General features: G+C 35.9%; 1 protein-coding gene across 1 annotated transcript in view; it reads left to right on the forward strand.

The window, feature by feature from the left end:
• The window catches only part of RSPO2 (R-spondin 2), a 151,278-nt gene that overhangs the window by 87,431 nt on the left and 39,307 nt on the right, over positions 1-24,540 (forward strand). The window contains exons 4-5 of the mRNA XM_019750562.2: positions 11,874-12,017; positions 14,110-14,298. Of these exons, the coding sequence (XP_019606121.1) occupies positions 11,874-12,017; positions 14,110-14,298 (333 nt within the window). The remainder of the gene's footprint in view (positions 1-11,873; positions 12,018-14,109; positions 14,299-24,540) is intronic.

Genomic DNA, 24,540 nt, shown 5'->3' on the forward strand with positions numbered 1-24,540 from the left:
CTAATGACAACCCATATTTTTGTTATTGGGCATGTGTTTTCTGGAATGCTTTTCAGTTTGTTCTGAAGAGGGATCACTTTATAAATTTGTGGAACAGGTAAGCTAAAAAATTGAAACTATTTTTACATTTAATGGAGATATTCCTATTAACTACTTCTAGCATTTGAAATGATGTACAAATATATTAATTTCTTGATGAGATGCTAAATATTAAATATCTAGGAAGGTAAGTGGTATAATAGTGCAACCATATGGGTCACTATTTGTCATGTGACGACCTGTTCCAATGTCTTTCTTATTATTTTAGTGAGCTAGCATAGATGATGAAGATAATTGGGTAATTCTGTTCAGGTATTTAATTGGGTATATTATGAACTATTTCCTATCGCATCATTCTGTAGGTGGAATTCAGGCAAAGATAAGCAGTAGCTTCTTGTGTTGTGCCAAAGAAAACAAGTAATAGCATATTTCAAATAATTCTTAAAGGAGAGGATGTTTAGTTCAATTAATAAACATTTTCATGGATCAACCTCTCTCTCTGTGTGTGTTCGCAACCGTGCAAGCCCTCTCTCAGACATGTAGAAATTCCCTCAATAAAAAAATGATACACATAGATTGGAAGAGACCTAATTGATTGTATTCTCTCCCTCTCTTTCTCTCTCCTCTTCTTTCCCCCTCCCCCACCAGCAAATGTCATATTTAGTTTTATAAAGGAAGCACTTCCCCGGTTCCACAATTAGTAGCAGAGTAACCTCAATGTCTGAGAGACTGACTCCAATAGAATATTCTTTTCATGATACTGGTCCTTACAAAACAAACCATATGATTATAAATAAAATTATTATGCACAATTACAAACCTGAGTATTAGACAAATCTCAAAGTTTCTTTGACTATTTTTTCATAAATGTCAGGTTAAGGGTTTTAAATCCAATTAAGGATTTCAGGATATTAGACTTTATCTTCAAAGAGAGAAATCAATTTATAGTGAATCATATCTTTAAAAGAGCACTTGGTTGGAAGGAACTTTGGTCTCTGATCTGAGCTCTGTCAGTAACCAGCTTTGCGAATTTAGACAATTTACCTAACACTCTGTGGAATAATAGCCTTCTAGTTCTAATAACTCTCATTAGAGTCTGTCTTTAAAAATATCTCAAGAGCGTAGTATCTGCAGTTGACAGTTACCTTTTTAATATTGATCTCTTTGTGGCTTTCTATGTACTTTAAGTCTAGTTTTTGCAGTATTCAATCTCTCTCTCTTACTCTCATCTCTACTTGGTTTACAGTTAAGGAATATGTGTAGTTTTTGTTTCCAAGAGAAAGATGAAAAATGAGACATAAGAGCTCCAATGTAGTAGATGATAAATTGATGCCTAATTTGGAAATGGAGCACTTTATAATCTAAAGTACTTTTGTCTGTAACGGAATCATGCTATTGCCTTAAAATATGCAAGGTGGACTCCGTTTCAGTGTTTAATCTAAACAGATAGGAATTTAATTATTAAATTTGTTAGTCATTTGGCAGATAATCTATCATCTATCATGTCAAACACCTATGTTAAGCCTTGTAAATAAAGTATAGACTAAGACATGCTATGTTTCCTTCGTGGGGTCCCCACTTAATGGAAGGATTATGATGAACATAGTACCAGTGGTTAGAGAAGAAGGTCACAGTATCTGGGAGCTGGGAGGTCATGGGGAGGTTTATGAAACTTCACCACGGCTCGGTGAAAGATACACATGGAGATGAGGCTGAGGAAGTAGATGGGTAGGTCTAACAAGAAAGATGTTTTTTTTAAATCAAGGGTTGAGAACTGGTTCTGGGCATGAAGGGAGCCACTGAAGGATTTTCAAAGAGGGAAATGACAGGACTGATTTGTGCTTTTGAAGGATTGTGGGGTCCTCAAGTAGCTGCAGCAGAATGATCTCAATTTGTTCATTGGGATCAGTAGCACTGATATAGCCAAACCATCAAGGACTTAAAAAGTAGGCCAGACTGGAGATACTATGAACAACTTCAGTAATGGCTGTTGACCTTCACACTGCAGAGGTTTAGTGTGCTGGCCCACAGTAGCTGCTTATTATGAGGTAGACCCTGTTTTGATTGTGCTACATAACCCTCTATAGAAAACTCAGAGGGTACTTGCTCGCTGTTTGATCTGGAAGACAAATTACATCAAACAGATAGATATCCAGAGAGCCAGACTGAACATTTTCTTCTTTGTGGCAAACATGGCTATATGGTTTTCAATACTCTTTTAACAAAAATTTTCATTTTTAATTGTGATACTAATGGTTGGAAAGTTAAAAGCCTGTCCTGATGTTTAATAGAGGAAACCGTATTTCTCAAGCTTACATTTTTCTTGTGGGTTTGGTGATTCTCTCGGGTGAGCCTTTTATTTCAGTAGAGACCCACGTTGGACAGCGTCATTCTGTTTTAAAGGCAGATGTTACCTTGCTCTGTTTTCCTTTGGGCAAGTAAGGCATCTATTTTGTACTTAAGTTTTTAAAGTACTTTCATTTTAAAGCACATCCTTTTGTTGGTTCCTGGCAGTCCCGTAGTATTATCCTCACTTACAGAACAGGTAACAGCATTCTGAGAAGTCCACTGACAAGTCTGAGGGTTGGCTGCCAGACATGGCACGACTGTATTTACTTTTGTCATCAGACTAGGTGGGCAGACATGACAAAGTTACTTTCACAAACAGAGCTGGGTAAAGATATCAGACCAGGGCACTAGGTGTCAATGTTGTTTCAGCCCCAACATATTGTTTTTTAAAATTATTCTCCCTTCTTTCCCTCTACCCACCCCCTTCCCTGGCAAGTCAATGCCATATTGTAATCAAGACATTAAAAGCTTGTTAAGATAGGATGGCATTTTGACCTATTGACAACTGATAAGGAGTCTTGAAGTAAGTGTTCCCATGTTGAGATAACTAAATTCCAGCATCTTCATAGTCTTTTGATATTTGTCTCATGCACACAGCCAGATGGTGTTTATAAAACAATACCACGCCTCCCGAAACTTAAATGCTATCATTTTATGTTTTAAAAATAAACCCCTTTTCATTTTTCCTTTTCCCTTCAATGTGCCTCATGGATTTCAAGCATTCTCTAGTCTAGGGGTCAGCAAATGATGACCAGTGGTTATAATCTGGCCTGCTACCTTTTATGTGGGGCCCTTGAGTTAAGAATAATAGCCTTTAGGTTTTTAAGTGGTTGGAAAAAAATCAAAAGAAGAACAATATTTTGTGACACATAAAAATGATATTAACTTCACATTTCACTGTTCATAAAGTTTTATTGGAAAATAGCCATGCGTAATCATCTACATATTGTCTATGGCTGCTTTTGTTCTACAACAGAGCTGAGTAGTTTAGATAGAGACCATATGGGCCACAAAGCCTAAAATATTTACTATATGGTCCTTTACAGGAAAAGTTTTCTGAGTACTGCTTTAGTGTATTTGGAGTGTGAAGGGACTAAGAGATTCTTCTTGTTTTCTTTGGCTGGAGTTTGAGTGGAGGGTAAGACATAGATTAGTTTACGTATACTTTTCCTTTAGTTGGGTGGAAAGATCTGCCTTTTCCAACATTTGAAAAAAGTTCAACTAAGACTCAGGTCTGAAGTTTTTTTAAACTATTCTGGTTCCACCTTACTATGAAGGGGTAACAAATTACCAAAAAAGGAAAAGCATAGGGAGTAACCAAGATGAGAGATCTGCTACTGGCAGACATTTAAAATCTGATATGAGATATTAATTTGGTTTATAATTTTTAAAACGTTTTAAATTGCTATCACATTCCTTTTCTACTTTATTTTGAGGTAGGTCCTCTCCTCTTTCACCCCCTTTAACTGGAAAAAAAAATCCCTTTAAACACCTAACTTTGTGTTTCCAGCGTTGTATTCCCAGCAGATGTGTCCAAGTTCTAATTTTGGTTGTTTTGAGAATGATTTCAAATATGCATCACTTGAATATATGAGAAATGAAGCCAACATTTTTATAGTTCTCATTATTTGACCACATGATTTTACACAAGCCTCAATATTTCTTTAGATTTTTTTTTTTGTGTGTGTGTGTGGGTGGGCAAGCTATAAGTTTTAAACATTCAAATATTACAGTGAAGCTACCAGCAACATATTTCATAAATTTGAATTTTGGTTTTTCATTTTAATGGACTGTTGTAATATTAAGTTCAAATGAGTTAAGAGGAAAAAAAAAGTTTTAACAGCATATATATGTATATATATCCTCAGAAGTTAAAATAAAGGACACTTTTGGCATATAAGATAGAACTCTAGAGCTATCTGAAAAACAATATATAATTTTCTGGATGGAGTCCATTCATCCTGCCTAATTGCAATTTGAGTATTAAAATTACTGCCAAGGCCAGGATTTTACTATCTTTGCGGTCACTGCACTAATGGCTGTGATAGACCATCTTTAGTGCACTTCATAAATTGAACAGTTTCATTGTGTTTAGAAAGGGGCACTGCACATTTCAAATAGTATCTGTTGAAGGGTAGGCTTATTTGGTTCTAGGGAGATATACATACTATATGTGGTACCTTTTACCTATTCTTTTTGTTCTCATCTTTAAATTGATACTCTGAACAATCATCTGATATAAGTATGTCAGATATTTTCCATTCCTATCTGACGGTGAAGGGAGATAGGATGTAATTCCCACCCTCACACCCAAGGTCAAAGTTACATGTAGATTTCTGTTTTTCCCAAGTCCTGGTTCCTAATGTTTGAAGTAGATGACTTTCCATGTAGGTACTCAACAAATGACTGTATTTAGTTTGTTTAGCTTCATGACCCAAACAAGGGTAGATGCATTATACTTACTACAGATAATGCCACCATTTTTGGAGTAATATATGAGTGTGTGTGTGTGTGTGTGTGTGTGTGTGTGTGTACATATACATAATATTATATAATTATATATTATATTGCTATAATATAATATGTATAAAATTAAAATTTATTTATAAAAATTATTACATATAGATATGCACTCCACATGGAGTACCGTGGTACCTTGTTTGCACTTCCTTCCATCTGCCATTTTGGACCGTCCTAGTTGATACATTTTTACACTCATAATAGTTCACATCTTTTGATCACTAATTACACAACAGATACTGTGCCGAGACCTTTGCCTCCATTAAGCCCTTGAATCTGCTCAGCAACTCTAGGAGATAGGGACTGATGTTACCTCTTTTTTAGAGATGAAGATACTGAGGCAACGAGAGCTTTACTGACTTGCCCTCACTCACACAACAGTAAGTGAACCAAGATTCTACCTCATATCTGTTAACCACTATACCATTTGAGAGGCCACTGTTTTCTCAGCATTGTTTTTATTTCCGGCCTTTGGCTCTTGTCCTGAATGTAATATTCTGCTCTTGACATAGTTGAATTTCGTTCTGTGCTAACTCTCCTCACTAATAAAGACAATCTTGACTGAAACCCATTCCAGTGGGTTTTAAAAAGACTTCTACTCTGGATCTTCTGTTAACTTAGTAATGCTGGTTTTCTGTGTCATTACTCAAATAGTTCAGTTGTTAAGTATGAAACATTGAGTCCTGAAACCTCTGAATCTTTATTTTCTTTAGGTTGAAATATAATGATGCTTCTAAAGAGCTGCGTGTAACTAGACCATACTACAAAGAATGTAATTTTAGATTTTAGGTCATAGTTTTCATCAGTCCCTAGCCTAATGGGATGACTGAAATAGCATATATTAGAAATACATGATTTTAGTAACATAACACTTAAAAACTTTATTTAGGGATATTTATAAAGCATTGCAAGTTTTGAGAAGGAATGATAACCAGCAGTATTTGAAGTTGTTAGAGAAGCTAAAACTATTTAAACAATTTTAAGAAACCTCATATTAAGTTGTGCAGTCTACTACTTTCCATGTAAAAAAAATTGCTAAACGTTTAGTTTCAAATGTCTTTTGGAACAACCTGTCCTCAAAATTTCTGTTCAAATTTTAGCATGCACTGAGTAGAGAAACCTATAGAGTTTTCCAGGGGTTGGCTTGATGCTCTTTGAGGCTTGTAACTGCAATCTGAAGACTGAATGCCTGTAGTGGGGGTCAGCATCTGTCACGTTCCCTGGAGATGCTGGTAGCTTGACCATAGCGGGCAGCTGAGGAACTATAATCAGTGAGATTTTGGGGTGTGCTAAAAAGCACCCCACAGACCTAATGATCAAGAAATAACAGAAATGGGGTCCTCAGTGTGTGACTGATTGATTTCTTCCCTTTCTCCAATAATTGATTGTAATATATAAAATTACATTATTTTCACAGTTGAGTTTAACAAAGGTTGATTTTCTTCTGCTTTCAATTTAAGGGTTTAATTTTTTTTGTTTATAATGGTTGGCCATGCCAAGGTATTCAATTAAGAGATGGTTCTTGTCATCTAGATTTTGCTGGTAGGATAAACAAAAGTAACTCTCCCAGTGTGCCAAGGCCCTCAGAGTGCTGAGGGACCAAAGGACGAGGGCATAAACTGTGAATCTTTGGCTTCTCTGTGTTCGTCGTCCCCTCAACTCAGTTTTTCAGTTCTATTGAATCATTGTAGCTCCTTTTCCTATGATTGTTACCTCTTAGAGTGTTGGGTGTCTCAGCGGTTTTCCACACCTCCACTGTCTACTTGCTTTCAGGAAGCTTAATTTCCTGAAAATATGCACTCCCCAGCTCACTGTGTATATACCTCAGAGTGGTCACATTATTTCCTCATTGCTTGGTACCTTTCCTTTTAGTAGACTGAAGATCCTGAAGTGCTTTTTCATCTGTGCCTTTAGCTGTCCATCACGATGCCTGGCTCCTCATGGCTTTTACCAGTCAAAATGAGGGAACAAGCTAGGTACTATCTTAGTCCTGTTGCTCTCGTGCTCAAGAATCTCTTTATAGTTAGAGCAAGCCCTCATCTTGAACCTAACTTCATTTTAATTGTGACTGAAACACGTAAAACCACGCAAAGTGTAAATATTTATAATTTTACCTCCTTTTCTGAAACTAAGTAATATACAAAGTGAGATTCCCCACACACAGGAATCTAATCTTGGGTAACCATCCCCTCCACCTAACCTCCAGTTCATTCAAGCCACTCTTCATGGGGTCATTTACAAGCCATGTGAAAGTTCTCCATTGCCTCATTATGAATGGAGTTGCCCTGGCCAGAACTCGCCTCTTCCCCATGTCTCTCTAAAACCTGCGCAGCTAGGTTCCGATTTCCATAGTACCAGTCACACTTCGATATTTACGTTTTCTATTATGATTGTTCTCAGGTGTTTATGGGTTCCTCCAATAAGACTTGTAGTCCTTCACAGCAACCAACCAACTTTTCTTTCTATGTTGAAAGTAGTTAGAGTGCATGTGCAAGCAGTCTCACAAGAAGAATTCAAATGAGTTTTTAAATATAAAGACATTGAATTGCTAAGTGGCGTTCATGGGAGTTCCCTTGGCAAGCATTAAAACCCCACCATGTGTCCGGCACTGTGTTAGAAACAAGGAAGTCACAGATTGAAAAATAATCAAGTGTAATGGCAGAGCAGAAATGGATCTGTCTTCTCTGCCTTTGATGTACCCAGCACATGCCTCTAATATCTGCTATGTGATGTTGCAATGCCCTGAAAGTGCCACATGGCCCCCTCCTTGGCGTTCGCACCTCCAGCACAGGGAATGGGTATTATAATTTTATGTGCTCAGGGTCTGGCACAAGACGATGTTTTTGGAGAATGTTTGGAATGAACTGTGAAATGAACTACAGTATAATTTGAAAAATGTTCTAATGGAACCTGTATGGGTACTACAGAAGGACAGGAGAAGGGTACCCGAGCCTGTTTTTTTGTCTCTTGGCCAGAGTTAGCCCCGCTTGCCAAATGACAGCGCCGTCAGACTGCATTTGGACATGGTTTCTCTTGGACAGTGAGTTTGCTTAAACCAATATTGGCAGTCCTCATTTTGCGGATTACATTTTTGAGGAGGCATGTAATTTAGAAGCATGTAAGTTGGCTAAACCCAGGTCTTATATTTCTGAGCAAGGACTTAAAGCCCAGATTTTTATAGAAAAGACCCATGTTTAGCAAACTTTAAGATACCTGTTTTCTTACACAGTCTAGAGTTTTCAAAGGTTTATCAGTCTATTGAATGATCCCATTGGTGTTTTAAAACCCATTTATGTATAAAATTGACATAGAGATTTTCCTGAACTGTTAATGCAGTGGCTGTTTCTGAGGAGTAGGCCTGATATGACATTCCCATAAGGAAGAGTATTTTTGTGTTTTCTTTTAAACCATTCTGCATTGTTTTGGATTTTTATTTATCATGAGAATGTTTTACTTTTATATTAAAAAATGAGTTAATCGAGTTGATGTAAATCCCAATTATTTAAGGATAAGAAGCTTAGGAAATTTTGGGCAGAATAGCTACAGACTGGGGTGGGGAGGGGAAGTATAGGACTATGAGGCCCCACAAATTGTGGGGTCTGGTTTCTCCAAAGCAGAAGAATTAGTTCTGGGAGAAACAACAGAACAGGGCAGGGGGTTATGACCGACCTGGAGCTGGTAAAGGAAGGTTTTCAGGTGCTAAAGTATGTCAAGATACAGGTTTCCAGAGTAGGTGGTTTATGCAGTTGCTAGCTTTTGAAAAGCTTTCAGTTCAAAGGTGTCTGTGATTAGATGAGTTGTGTCAGTTCAGGCTGAATGTATGGGCTGCTGGCATTGGTTTTATGTTGTGGCTAAGAGTGACTGAGACCACGCAGGTCAGCAGAGCTTCTAGTGATGTTAGGACTTGGCACCAATCAAAGCTTTTGTTTAAATACTTTATCGAATAAAAAAAATTAGTTTTCTTTCCTTATGATTTGAGTGAGGGAAAAGTGCCATTGAACATATGAAAACAAAGGATGCTGTTGAGATGGTCAAATGGCTGTGTATTTTGCAGGCTAAAGCAGGTTCAGCGTTATCTAATATGAGGTGTAATTTCCTGCACGCAAAATTTGGGATGGGATAATATTCCTTTGTTCATTCTAGTCTGTTACAATAAAAGGAAGGTATTTTAGAACATTAATAGGTTTATTTTCTGTAAATTCAAGTAGGTCACAAATGTGTATTGAAATAACTTTTTCTGCTTTACTTTTAATACATAAATGCATTACAGTGATAAAAGATTCGTATATATATATATATATAATTTTTAACATGTTTCAAAATTCTATCCTCTTCTTCCCAAATTAACTTCTCCAAGCTACTTCATAACACACACACACACACACACACACACACACACACACACAATTTTATTGCACCATCCTCCAGATATCCTGCAACTTGCTTTTTTTTTTTTTTATTACTTCACTATAGGTCTTAGAGCTTATTCTCAGTCATTGCTTATAATTCATCTCGTGCTTTTTCTTGTTTATTGTATTCTACAATTTGAATTCATCAGATTTTTATTCTACTTCAATATGAGGACAAACAATTAAGCTTTCTTCTAGCAGGATTCATGCCTGAAGAAGTCCTAAGGGACTTTACAGAGCATGATAGGAATTTTAGAAATTCTACGTTCTATGAGCTGATATTAGGAGCAAAGAATGAAATGAGGAAAGGGAGTTAGTTACAGGTAACAATAAAGACCAGCAAGGGACCTTGTAAAATTAATTCCAAATGCTTATTACTATGACTTTTTGGCCCAAAAGCTTATTGGTGAAGGTCGTATTTTAAAGAAAAATCAGACCTTGTAGATAACAGCTAATTTATGAAGTGTATAGTCCTCTTTTTAAAAATATAAATGCTTTATTCCTTTCATCCTTTAGTTGTTTCTTTTTTTTTTTTTTTTTTTATCTTTAGGATGTTTATTATTATTTCTTAGGAAATAATTCTGCCAACAGGAAGGGCTCCTTGCTTTAAAAAAAAAATGTAGTAAGAAAACCAATAATTTGTGGATATGATGGTCATGTATTTTGACCATGATTAAGAAGCTACTGACCAGCTATAGACCACCGTTTTATTAAAATATAGGTTGCAGCATTTTAGACAACAAATGAACCTTTTATGGAGTGATAAACTGTTCTGTGTCCCCCCAAAAGAGCAATACTGTAATTTGACTATGGACTTTCACCCACTGATTTCCAATGTAAATTTGGTAACATTTTAGAGGTTGAATTAGCTGCTTCACGGTGGTCATTTAATACACGAATACCTATTTAGACTCAAAATTGAAAGTGAAGAGTTGCCGTTTTCTTTTTATAGGACTAGAAACTGTCATTTTTTATCATGTAATTTTAATGACCTTTTTTATTTAAAAAATTTTTTTTGGCCTTTAAATTCTACTTTCTGGCTCTACTTACTCAATTTTCAAAATTTGAATATTCAGTGATTTCACATTTTAGTTACATTTTCTATTCCATTATTTCTTCGCTTGCAGGAACTATATGTTTTAGAGCTTTTCTGAACCATTAAAGCTCCACATACAGTACTGGCGCTGAGAGCCTTGTTCAGTGCATAAAAGTGATACCGTGGAGTTTCATAGAGCTTTACATGCTGTTAATTACCTTCAGTTAAATCTGTTGCGAGTAACAATGTACTATTATCTGTCGAAAACCTGACCTTTCAATTAAACAATCCTCCAATCTTCTCTTCTTTCCTCTCTTTGAAGAGTAATTTAGAGTATATTTTCACTTCTGCAAGTCAATTATGTCTGGCCCAGATGTTACTGGCCTACAAGGGAATCTGACCTAGAGTACAAGATAAATGATTGCTTCTTTTTTTTAGTATATGTGCTGCCGAAGGGAGCACAATGATTGCTTCTTTTTACACTTTGTTGTAAATTGTGTTGTATAGTGGAAAAATATGTGTTTCTAATCCTCTATTGCTTCTGGGTGAGCCGGTCAATTTACATATATTATTACAAATTCTCACAATAGCCTTGTAAAGTCAGTGACATCACTATTTTATACAGAAGGCAATGGAGGCTCAGAGAGGCTTGTAGTTGTCCAGAGTCACAGAGCTGCTAAGGGCACAGCTAAGATTCAAACCCAGATGTAGCAGACATCTTACATTATATAAGCAAAAATTAATATAAGACCCGTAAGACCCGGTCTTATTTTAATATAAGACGGGGTCATATGAGACCCCGTCTTATATAATGTAAGATCGGGTCTTATATAATATAATGTAAGACCGGGTCTTATATTAATTTTTGCTCCAAAAGACGCACTAGAGCTGGTGGTCTGGCTAGGTCTTATTTTCGGGGAAACACAGTATATGACTTTCTCTCTTTTAGTCTCAGGTTCCTATTTGCAAAATAGGGCTAGTACTGCCCACCTTGTAGGATTATTATAAAGACTAAATGGAAATGCATGTAAAGCCTTTGGCACATTGTATGTTTAAAAAAAAATGCCAGCATTGACCAACATAAACAAAATTTTAATTTACTGTCCTGGAACAGAAGATACTGATTAGAGTATTCCCTTTGTGTTTTTCATTGCAGTTCTTTTGAAGAGCAGAACAGATTTCAATCCCAGCAGCAATGTAATTTGTAGTGGGGGTGTTTCCTTTTTCTTTTTAATCCTTTGTTAACTCCATTTTAGAGCTGCAAAAATTTCTAAAGGGTCTAATGCTGCCTAGGGCCTTGGGCTAGAATTTTGTCTTAGTTTATTGATGTGGTAAGCTGTTGGAAGAGGTAGGAATGATTTAGAATGAGATGGCATTAGGAAACAAATGAGTTGAACACATATTTCTCTGACCACTAGAATTTCGATTGAGCTGACTGATGCATTTATGAAAGTTTTATTTGCAAAAGAAGGGTATTTCTTTGACTGAAATTTTCTTTTTCTCTTTAAAATTGCTTTTAGGATGCAGAATAGAAAACTGTGATTCTTGCTTTAGCAAAGACTTTTGTACCAAGTGCAAAGTAGGCTTTTATTTGCATAGAGGCCGTTGCTTTGATGAATGTCCAGATGGTTTTGCACCATTAGATGAAACCATGGAATGTGTGGGTGAGTAGCTTTTCATGTAACTTTCAAACTTCAACTTTTAACACCTGTTTCTTGAAAGAAAAAAAAATGCATATATTCAACCTAAAAACAAAATCTTGTTAATTAGAATGGAAAATTATTTAAGTTTTTTGCTGACTGTCTGAATTCTTAGGCATCGTAACTTTGGGTAGTCTCATACATTACATCTTGCTAGGCAATTTGCTAGTTGTGCATTTGCTAGGTTAAACTATTAAAATGCTGATAATAACATTTTTATCATGTGTAATACATCCATTTCTTAATAAATTATTAGTAACTTAGTTATCTAATAAATTCTTAATTATCTAATGAATTATTGGAGAAAACAAATTTCAAGCGGTACCATATGGTTAACTATTCTGTCACTTTTGTTATGTATATTACTTATGGAGCTTCTTGCTTAGCTGTTTATTTTTTAAAATACCAACTGGAAAGAAAATTTTTGGGTGAAATATATTTCGTTGATGATTGATTACATGTTGCAAAGTGTATTAAAACAATTTTACTAAACTTAGATATCTAGAATGCGTAATTTAATATACACATATATACTGTTTATAATATCAGTTAGGAATACACATTTCATAAATTTTATATTTTTTGAGTGTTCGAAAAATACTTTGGTTTTTGGATTTTATACCACTTTTTTTTTTTTTTTACTGATTTTATACAGTTTTGGTTCCTATACTACAGATTAAAATTTAAAGATCTGTCAGTACCTACATTTTGATGAATGCCTGAATCTATTTTTAGGTGTAATGGAATCCTCTTTCTATTCCCATCCCTTTAACCACCAACCCCTGAATTTTATTTGACATATTACACATCTGATATGATATATAATGGAGCTATGTATTATAAGTGAGGCTTTCCATCTTAAAATGGAGACTTACAAGAAAATTGAGAACTTTTTTTTCTGTAAAAATATTGCTAGAATAGTCTATAATTATATATTTGAAAGCTTGCAGAAAACACATTTAAAATGAAAGATTTTTTTAAGAAATGTGTACTTATGATCCTATTTATATGAGTCAATACATTCATACAGGCAACACCCTATTAAAAAATAAGAAAGTCACTAGAAGAGCATATTCAGAATGTTGAGTTGGCTTTTGAGAAGCAAGACCCATGCTCATTACAAACGTTCAGTGGAAACTCTTATGAAACCCTTAAATATAAACACATTACAAATTGAGTTCTATGCATTACCCTGAATACAAATCTTACCTTTGAAAAATCTTAGAGTAACCATGCCTACTGAGATCCTGAATGCTGAAAGATTGTGTGTAGGCTCTGGGCCTGAATCCTCATCTGCTAGTGTGAAGGGGCTTTTTAATGGTGAATTTGATGAGGAAGTTTAACTTTGCCTATTTTTGTCCTTTTATTCCCCCACCCCATCCCAATGGGTTCGAGGGGAGCCTGCTTTTCCACTATATGAATTTCCAAAAGGGAATACTAAAAGCTTTTACATATCTAGGAAAAACATACACTTTTCAATATCTGATCATGTTTGTTTACTTTTCAAACTATAGTAATGTACAGCACGAAGTTAGAGGATAAGAAATACTTACTGTAGTTAGTTTCCAGACACCTATTGAAAGAATTGAGATAATCAGAAAATGCAAAACAAACATCCTATCCTTTTCACCAAATACTTACTTCCATAATAAAGCTAGCACGCTTATGTTTCAGTAGGGACATTCAGAATTAACCTGTAAAATTTTGTCTTCTGTCACAGTATGAAAATATCTCCTACTATAGGTTTTCTATATTTCAGTGTCTTTAGATTGGACCAGAAACATCTCTTGAAAAAATGAACTAAGACAAATAGAAAGTAATAGTTTTTAAACTACTTATGTGGCAATTGTATATTGTAGATGAAAGTAACCCAAAGACTTAAAGTTCCTGAAAGGTGAATATAGGTCTTTGTGGGGTTTACAACTTAATTTTTGGTATCTGAAGGTGGGGAGTAAGGGTAGTGGAGAAACACTGCTATATAAATTTAATGACAGTGGAGCAAATGGATACCAAACTGTTATTGTGTTTGTATTTTTTTTTTTTTAATCTTTATTAGAAGGATGTGAAGTTGGTCATTGGAGTGAATGGGGAACTTGTAGCAGAAATAATCGCACATGTGGATTTAAATGGGGTCTGGAAACCCGAACACGGCAAATTGTCAAAAAACCAGCAAAAGACACGATACCATGTCCAACCATTGCTGAATCCAGGAGATGTAAGATGGCCATGAGGCACTGCCCAGGAGGTGAGTTTGGGCTGTGTGCTTCTGAATTTTCTTCTTCCCTAACCACCCTCCCTCCCAATAAAGAGTAATTATCCATGAAGGAAACCTGCTGATAACATTGGTGCGAGGGTAAATTTCCACATTATACTTACTTAGAAATAAACGGTTAAATTGTGAGGAATATAGAGTGAATATTTCATTTACTTTCATGATAACTTGATAATAATTTAGAGGAGTGCACTACAAATGAGCTTTCTAAATTGAGATTTCTAAAAGTGTGTCTTTTCTTTTTCTTTTTTTTTTTTTTTTGCTAATGTACCATAAAAGCGAGTTCTTATGAAATCAGGCCTTTGCAGATGTTGCTCTGAGGGAAGCAGCCAACTTTCAGTTGAGAAGAGTTTAGATTAGAAAGGTTTATGGAATCTGTAAAATCATCTGCATCATTGCTAGTTGAAGATGACAACTTAAAATAAACTTGCCCAAACACTGGGAGAAATAAACATTGTCTTAATGTTACCACAATTAGCCGGTTCTCTTTGTTTTGATAATAATTTGTAGAAAACAGCTACTGGTATGTGTGTGTTTATTCATGTCTTTGTAGTAATTGTGCTGATTTGCAGTAATTATTCTGTAATAACAGGATTAGGCCCATTTACAAATTAGGAGAAGCGTACATAGCTCAGGTGCTGGCTGAAGCTGAGTCAGTATGTTTGAAATGTAGTTCTCAGTGCTGTCACTGTGATTCTTAAAGCGTAATCGCTGGTTACTGTTTATTTATCACTAGCCGATGCTATATTACCAGAGATGAAGTTGGGGTTTTTCTAGTCCACAACATAGAAAAGCAAAAAAGGAAGTTGCGTTTGGAAAATTGCCCTACAAAATAATCAAAACTTTTTTTTGCCTTTATTCTTGCTGTTGGTGCCTCATTTTGCAGCTTTGTGGTTATAGCCCAGAGAGAGAATATATGTCTGCTCAAAATGGATTTATATCTGTATTATGCTGCCTCATAGAGAATGTCTATGATCCATGGAGGAAGACAAACTTTTAAGACTGGAAGACTCCAGTCGGCCTTTGAGAACTATTAGATCCAGATTCAGAAGCTACTATTAGGAACGCAGCTTTTCCTCTTGAGTTAGTTTTGCTTTGCTTTGCTGGGTCTTTGAAACAAAGTTTTTTTGGGTTTGCTTTTCACTAACAAGGATGGTTTTGTTCACTTAAACTGGGTATTTTTCAGTCAAAATATGAGAAAATATTTTCTTACAAAACTAATAAGCCACTTCTTGGATAGCTGAGAGCATTTAACCTGCAACCTTGTGCCTAAAAACAAACCTGATGTATTTAGGTATTGGAAATAAAGACATCCTTTGTTGTATATTGTTTATATAACAACCCTCCCCCCGTGTCTCTCCCAGCAACGTGGCCCCCCAATTGTGGTTTACGTTCATAGCAAAAATTAACCTGAAAATGCTCCTATAACAAACATGCTTATGTGTAACAAGAGCCAGCATATTCCCCTCCCCTCCCAAATTATTTTGCCCTCGCCCCAGTCTTGCTTGGGACTTTTGTAGATAACAGCTAGATTGTTAACCTATAATGTTTATTGCACTCGTATGTTCTGTGCTACCAACAACAGTATGCTGTCTTTAATAGAGTACAACCTGACACTGTCAGCAATTTAAATTATGCCAAAATAAATCCTTATGTATCATCTGCAAATATTCTTTTTTTGATGAGTGAACCAGTAATGAACGCTGATTTAATTCGTCTTTAAATTTTACCAAGTATTATTTATTAGGAGAGACTGAATATTGTTCTGATCCCTGAATTGAAATTTTCAGTTTAATACATTCAATATTTATGTAACCTTTAAAGTGGGTAGATCTAAAAGCTTATATGGGAATTTGTTTTATTGTCTTATGATTTCGAAAAAGGTAACTACCATAGAATTGTTGATAGCAATGGAAAATTACTATGCAATAAAATAACTTCTATTTACAAATGTAATAAATGAAAACTAGAAAATTAATTTTGGAACTGAGCACCAATTGGTAAAAATTGGCATAACTTCCAGTGGAGTATCTCACCTTGCCTCAGGTGAGAGAGCAAAAAGTTCTTTCTTTGGTAGGTCACGGTGATTAATGGAAGAATGGAGAAGAAAACCACTTTATCCCATTTTACATCTTGATTTGATTTTAGTGATCTGCTTTGACAAACCATGCAAAAATGTAAGTCGTAATCAGGTTGGGAATACAGGCCTTTTTTCAGATCTTTTTAACATATGTATGGATTTTTCTCCTGTTGGAGCCAGTCTTAACCTGATTGCACACAAACATAGCCTTAACCTCCTTCACACCAAAGCACCAGCGCATTAAAATCAGCTGCTTTTGATTACTGGAAGGCATAAGTTAGAGGTCAGCATAATGCAGTAGTCACTAAGTATATAAGATATTACACTAAAAACTATTACAAATGTAAAAATAAATGGATGCAAGATTAAAAAATAAAATAATACAATGTTTTAGCTTACTCTCCCCTTAATTGTCATATGCTTATTTGCTTTTAAAAAAATGAATATCTGGAAATATCCTAAGTCATGGATTAATTTACATTTGCAGTGACTCAGTGTTCATTCCCAAACTTTTCTTTTTGATTACTTATCTTTTCTTTCATTTCTAATGACATAACCTGTAGAATTTCTTGGGCTTTGTTGACACTCATTTTTCAGGGTTCTGGTCTGGTGATCAGGAGATCTGAGTCTCTGTACCCTGTCAAGTCATCAATTCTGTGACCCTTGGCAAGTCACTTAACCTCTTTTGGCCTTTGTTTCCTCATTTGTAAAATTGAGGGTATTGGGGTAGGCAAGCTCTCAGATCCAGTCCAGTTCTAAAATCCAGTGATTCTAAGATTAATTGCCAAAACATACGGGTAGGTTCTGTGGTTGTCATGTTGAAGGGTGAGGAGGAGACTTGTAAGCCCAAGAGCACTGTTTTACAACCAAATAACCGAACACTCTTTCAGCAGCTGTACTGGGCCTTTGCCAAGCCTTTTATATCTGGCAGCTTTCACCCTTCTCATTCCTCCTCCTTCCTTCTCACAGATAGTCAACCCTCAAAGAATAAGCAAGACTCTTTTTAAATCCACATACGACCTGTTGTTTTAGCTACCAAGATAGCAGGAGGATAGAGAAAGAGGAAAGAGACAAAAAGAGAGACGCATAAAATACCATGGGGAAAAAAATAAGGGAAAGATGAACAGTGAGTGGGAGAAAAATTATATCGAGCAATGAGTACAGGAAACAAGGGTGTGAAAGAATGGATTACTTAAAATGAAGGCTGTACTCACTGCACATGTGTCTTCCCTTCCTCCGACGCTGAGTATACTAATTAATAGAATTTATCCTGTTGGGACCAATTTGTTCTATTAATATATAACCTGCATTTTTGAATGGAAGGAATTTCAAGTCTGAACCATGTTGTATATTAGGCAAAATATTAATTAAAAAATATAGACATCCTATTATATATTTAAATGACAAATGGAAGAACAAGATCATGGTTGTGGAACAAAATCAAAGTCAGAAGGTGCTCATGTACAGGGGAAAATGTTGACATTTGGAGGTGGCTGTAATCTTTCAGTCTTTCACATGATTGACCAACAGAACCTCAACCTGAGTCCTTTCTGAATGGGATTCATTATTTTGTAAGGTCTCATGACAACTAATTTTAATTTATTCATTAGTTATTTACTGAGAACTGCTCTGTACCAATCATTTGTCTAGGAATAATATGGTTCAGAGTCCTTATAGAGCTTTTTCTAGTGGGAATCATGGCAATAAAGCGGATGAGTGCATGATTTCATGTGGAGATAAGGGCTGTGAAGAAAAATAAAGCAGCATATGAACCAGGGAAAGTTGCGTGGGAGTACCAGCCTGTATGTTTTATGTAGGCTGTTCAGGGAAATTGAGGGAGTACCATTTGGTTCAAGACCTGAATGAAGGAGAACTTTTGAAGACTTAAGGGAAATTGTTTTAGCAATGATTCAATGGTTATATCATGTGACTATCCCTGCTCCTCCCACTGGATATTAGGGAAGAGGAGGGAACTGAGACCTCGGGACGCTCTGACTGATCGATCAGAGGTGATATATAACAAGTTTCTAGTGGTAGAGCCGCGAGAAGGACCAATGTTTTGCTGCCTAGGAAACACAAGTTTTCCCATACCTTTTCCTCGTGACTTATAATAAAAATCAAAGATGAAGCCATGGTTGTCCAACATCAAAGTAGCCAACTTTAAACGATTTCTCCCTCCAACAGACACATCATTTTACTTTTGCTCTAGAAATACTTTTGTAAAACGTGGTACCCTGCCATCACCACCCACCACCCCTTCCCAACATCTTCCAACTTGAAATATCTAGTGAAACATACCCCAGAGGTCATTTCATAAATGCCAAAGTGCTGAGCCACTGGCTTTGCTTTGGTTCAGCTGTCCCTCCTAAGACCTCTTCTTCTATAATTTTACAGTCATCAATTCTCAGTTTGTTGGGGGGAAAAAAGTATGACTTCAAGATTATGCTTTCCATCCTTAGCCTTTGAAAGTTGCCCTCCAGCTGAGGCTGCCTTGTGTTGAGTCACACCCAGATTCATCTCTGCTCCCTGATCAGCACAGAGGACTGGGGTCCGAGTCCCACCCCCACATCTAGTAGCTCTGTGCCCAGCATGGTTTTTCTCTTTCGGACATATTTAAGCAGTCAGACTGTTAAAGTAATTTGGGTGATGCTTTGACATATGCTCAGATAGCTTTTTGTCCCTTTTGCCCATGGGTTGCCTCAATTCACTATACCTCAGTTGTTAGTAACAATTTAGTGCAATTCTTTAAGCCCTAGTCGTATTTTCTCAGGACTGTGCTAAAATTTAAATATAAAATCCACTACTATATGCTATTTCAACTTGAAAATAACTTATTCCTCTTATGAGACCTTACTTAACCATTATCTGCTTTTATTAAAAAGTGGCTTTTAACTTGGTAGGAAACAAAAGAAAATATTATTTAGTAACTTAGACCCTTAATCTCTGTAAACATCTACTTTTTAAAAGGCATTGGTAATAAGACCTCTCTAATCTTTGTTTTCTGTATATAAATTGACAGCAACATGTGGACTAGGTATTAGATAATATAACTAAAGAGGGTTGTAGATTGTGATGGATTAAACTGAGAGCAGGAAATAAGCACATTTTCAGTAGGATAAGGGTCAAGAAAATATGCTTTAGACATATGTTCTTTATTTCTGTACATTTTGTTTACATTTGAGATGTAATTTATGTGGTCTGTTTTATACATGCCAACCTCAAGAGTAGTTTGGAAGAGAAAGGATAAGAATAAAACCTCTTTCTTTTGAAACTTTCATAGTTGTCAGGAAGGTAGATATTGAAATCTTTATATGAAGATGACAGCATCTAAAAGGGAATTTTTGTTGCCCCTCTGTTTGCTATGCTGAACACTTTATTAGATTTTTAAAAATCAGTGATTTGTGTTAGTCACTTTAAGCAAATTACTGTTTCCCAGGTGCCCTACACACATGAAAACTAATTGTAATGTTTATTTTATAGTGATTATAAACTGGGACAGCCACCCATAAGCAGACACATTTTAAGTGTTAATGTATAATAATTATCTTACATTTATGTTTAAAAAAGATCGATCTACCTGCCCCCAAATGTTTCTGTCAGTAGCTCACGGGTCCGGAATTCCTGCTTTAGCAATCTTAATGAGCTTTAGGTGGTGTCTTGGGAAGTATGCCCACTCTCTCTGCAACCCCACCCACCACTTTTTCACTTTTTTTACTTTTTGCTAGAAAGTGGAGGAGGTGATAACTATTGGAAACTGTTTTTGTTTCCTGTTTTTTGTTTTGTTTTATTTTGTTTTTGCAATGACTTCTTTCAGACGGACAAATGGTCACATTTCAGAGGGAAGAGGCCTGAGAGAATGGAGGAGCAGAAAAGTGGGCTCCAATGTGTTGTGCATAGGAGTTCATGGAAAATCCAGAGAGAGCAAAACGAGGTGCAGTCTTGTGCTTAGACGTAGAACTCTAAGGGCGTGCAGAGCACCCATCACAGGGAGGCTGAAGGAGGGCCTGTAAGACAACAGTTTCATTTTGAGCATGTCCTGGTGCCAGCCTTGCTTGCCGGAATGGGGTGGGGGTGGCCCGGGAGCGAGGAAGTGAAAGAAGCCCCACCTTTGTGCCATTCAGTACAGCTTCCCATCTGGAGTCTCTACTACCCCGTTTAATTATAGTCTGGAGCAACATGTACTCGTCTCTTTTATGGGTACTTGTTAAAAGGATTTCTCAACTACAGTGCCACCGAAGGTCCAGCATTATGTGTGCAGCAAGGCAAGGACAGGAAAATTCCAAAGAGGCCTTTCTTTTATGAATTTTACACAGCAGTAAGCTACTCTGATCTTAATGTAAAATATATAAAATTTTTACAACACTCTAAAATAAAAACAACTTTAATAGGACACACATGGTGTCAGTGGTAGATTTTTCACCCCCTTACAGGGGACCTTTTCTGAAAAAAAAAAAAAAAAAAAAGAGATAAGAGAGTCTCAAGTATAAATCCCCTAATGGTTTCTTAGAACAACTTATTTTTCTCCTCAGACACCTCTCTGGGACCTTTCACTGGTGTTGATAAAAAGCGCAGGCGGTTTGCTCACTGAGATTTCTGGTAAATACTTCTCTAGCTACTGGATTGACCTAGAGCTATACTTGTGGCTGTCCTCCAGAATCAGGAGGCAGACAAAAAATATTTCAACGGAAATAATGACAGAGTTTTACGAAAACCTCAGTGTGATTCATGTTGTCATCATACAGAAGTGGTTAAGATGATAACATTATTTGTGCAACAGAGAGGGGAAAAGGTTCAGGTAGCAAAACTTATTACAATTAATTTAAACAAAAAATGTAAAGGCAGTAGATTTTACTTTACAGTTTACCTGTTTATATAATACTTGGACCTAATATTTCTGTGTCAGTATTATTTTCTTATATTTGAAGACTTTGGAAACCAGGAGTAAACTATTTGAACTTGTATAGGCAAGAGACATTTAATAATTGATGTTATGCCCTTATATGTTGCCTATTGCTCAAAGAATTAAAGATTACTTAATGTAAAAGGACATTTGATAGCATGCTAAAAAAAACAAATTTAAAAGATCAGAAGTAGGAAAAACTTAGAATAAGAGCTCAGGACAGACAAAGAAAATAGAGCATATGAATATATGTTGGTTGAAAATTTGGACTTGGTCTTCCTACTAGACAAAGGGGAAAAGTATATTTGATTCTTTCCTTATTTGATATAAATGATTAATTATAAAATGGAATATCAATTTTATAACAGCATTGGGAGAGAAAATCATTGTATATACTAGTATGTATACACAAACATATGTGCATGTATATATATATATATATAGACAGAGCACACATATATGAGCATAAGAATATATATACACATATATGTATATATGAATATATACATATGTATATACACAACACAAACGTGAATACTCATTCCAATTTCAGACACATTTAAGTGTGTGCATGTGTGTAGGAGGGGTGGGACCTACATCACAGAATTGAGGAAATTAATAATTCTCATAGTAAATAAAGCATCCTAGTTCCATAGGGAGGAGACACACACTAAACATATTTCTCAAAAGGGGAATTACATCCAGAGCAATGAGGAGTATGGTGGACAATGTGTTCAACAACATCCATGCAACAAACATGTGTTTCCAGAAGGCAGAAGGCAGCTTGGGATTGTTTACCCCTCAGTGAAAGCTGAAGGTATAATTGTGAGATGTGATTTGATGAAGGCACAGGCGGTATGGAATCAGGGTTTTTGATTCACCAGTTCTAATTGAATGGAATCGTCTGCTTGGTTCTTTTAGTGAAAATTGAATACATTTAGAATTTTCAGGGATCTAGTAAATCTAGAAAATGTGCATTTGTCTTGTGGGCCATGTACCCTTTGAATTTGTCAGTAAGCATGGTGCATTTTCTTTTTCTTTTATTTTTTCATGAATCTTTTTTTTTATTAAAGTTTATTGGGGTGACAATTGTTAGTAAAGTTACATAAATTTCAGGTATACAATTCTGCATCACATCCTCTATAAATCACATTGTGTGTTTCTACATAGTGCTGTGTTCTTAAGTAAGCTCAGGAGTTGCATATTTAGATGCAGAGTGATTTCTGGTGATAGTTTCACATCCTGCGCTAATATTTTAAATAACCTTTTGTGATTTTTTTTTTTTGTTTCTTCTCCAAGACTGGCCTTCAGTTATTTTAATTTTTTAATGTGGCAAAACTATTTGATATGGGGACCACATGGATTTTGAGTAAATATTCACTGAGTTGAATTGACGTTATTAAAGTATGTTACAGGTGCCTTCTAATTCCTTTTTTGAACCTACTTCTCTAGCAGAATTCAGGTAGAAAATATTGGAGCTGAATTTCCAATACAATACATGATTTTTCCATTGCCATGTCTGTAGGTTCATCAAATCAATTATTTACACATCTATTAATTTCTGTGTTCTAAAGAAATGGGCAAATTGGGGGTGGGGAGGATACACACACAGAGTTTATGGTCTATGGGAAGAGGAAAATGCACATTACAGTGCAATAGAAGGAGCAGAGTTAATTTGTAAATGTGAATAAGTATGGTTACAGGCTCTGATGTTATAGGTAAAAGTATCATTTTTAGCTGTTGTGGACAGGAAATGCTTCCTGAAGAGCAAAACTTAAATTCTGTTATGAGGGGTGGGTGGAAAACATGTTAACAAAGGGAGACAATTTTTTTTAGACAGAGAGAATATTGTGAGGAAAGGTGCAGATGCCAAAGTGTGCCCCTGGTGTCCAAGGGAGGGCAGGCAGAAGAGCCAGGCTGAAGCTCAGAGTTTGTGAATGGCTGTCACAGAAGCTCACAGTAAAAATATAAGTTTCATGCTGATTGTGAAGTGCTTGTAGGGAGAGGAAATTTTGAATTTTGTACACAGTGGAGAGCCATAGGTTACTTTTGAGCATGGAGGTATTTTAGTAGAATGCTGATTGAAGGTGGAAGTGACTGAGGTTGTGTTGGTAAGGTGTAAGTAAGAAGACGAACTGCACATTCCCAGATTTGGGGCAGTGCTTTAAGCAGAGTCTGAGTTTGGGAGAATTACCAGGGAAGACTTACACATTTTAATGTTTATGCATTTTGCTGTCATGCTTGTTTATCTAAAGCATGCAGGATTTTTCCTTGACTTGCAATCCACTATGACCCTCATGTCTTTTTCTGCCAAATTCCTAAGCAAAGCCATTCTTCAGTTTTATTAGTGCAGCTTATTTTATTTAAATCTGGGTATGTTATGCATTCACCCTAACTGAACTATATTTGCTTTCTAACTACTACTTCCATTTGCCATTTACCAAGACTCTGGGATATATTATTCTCTATTTTCTAGCTTATGATGTTAACCTTCTAATGGGTTTTCCTTATCAGCCAGCTTGGAGTACTCTGATAATTTAAAGCACTCAAATTGAATATTATTCAGATCAAGGATGGAAATCTTCCTACAGGGCCCAATTTCAATAGTATAAACTAAGGTGGTTTTTATCTAGCATGTTTTTTAATACTAGAAGCTGTCTGAAACATTGGGTTGAGAAGGATTCTGAGTTAAATGCTGGGTTCTGGAGAAAACTGTATAGTTATCAATTTGTGGTGTTTGAAGCATGGTATGGACAGCAATGTATCATGTATTTGTTCCCCCCAATTTTAATCCTTTAACACATTCTGCTCATGACTCTTTTTCCTGCCTTCCCTCCAACCCCCCAACACACACTTGGATGACTTTGACAGATACCTAGCGTCTATTTTATACCTTCAGCAATGATGGATGATTGTATATTGGGAAAACAATTTGGAAAAATAGTGGAAAGAGTTGTAAATTTGGTACATACTGGTCTTGGTCACTTACTGGTTGAATGACATCGATCAAATTAATTTCCCAAAACTTAGTCATATATGAAATGAGGATAATATATCATAGGATTTTTGTGAGGAGTAAATGAACATATACGAGTATGTAAGCAGGTGCATTTTTATTATTCTGCTAAACTTTTTTGCAATTCTGTTATTAAGTCTGCTATATTTTCCATTCTTACCATGGCTGGCTTACTCTTGCCTCTTTGATCTTCTTCGATTTTTGCCCACCTGATGGCTT

This window comes from Rhinolophus sinicus, linkage group LG12, assembly GCF_036562045.2.
Source record: "Rhinolophus sinicus isolate RSC01 linkage group LG12, ASM3656204v1, whole genome shotgun sequence".
Taxonomy (NCBI): Eukaryota; Metazoa; Chordata; class Mammalia; order Chiroptera; family Rhinolophidae; genus Rhinolophus; species Rhinolophus sinicus.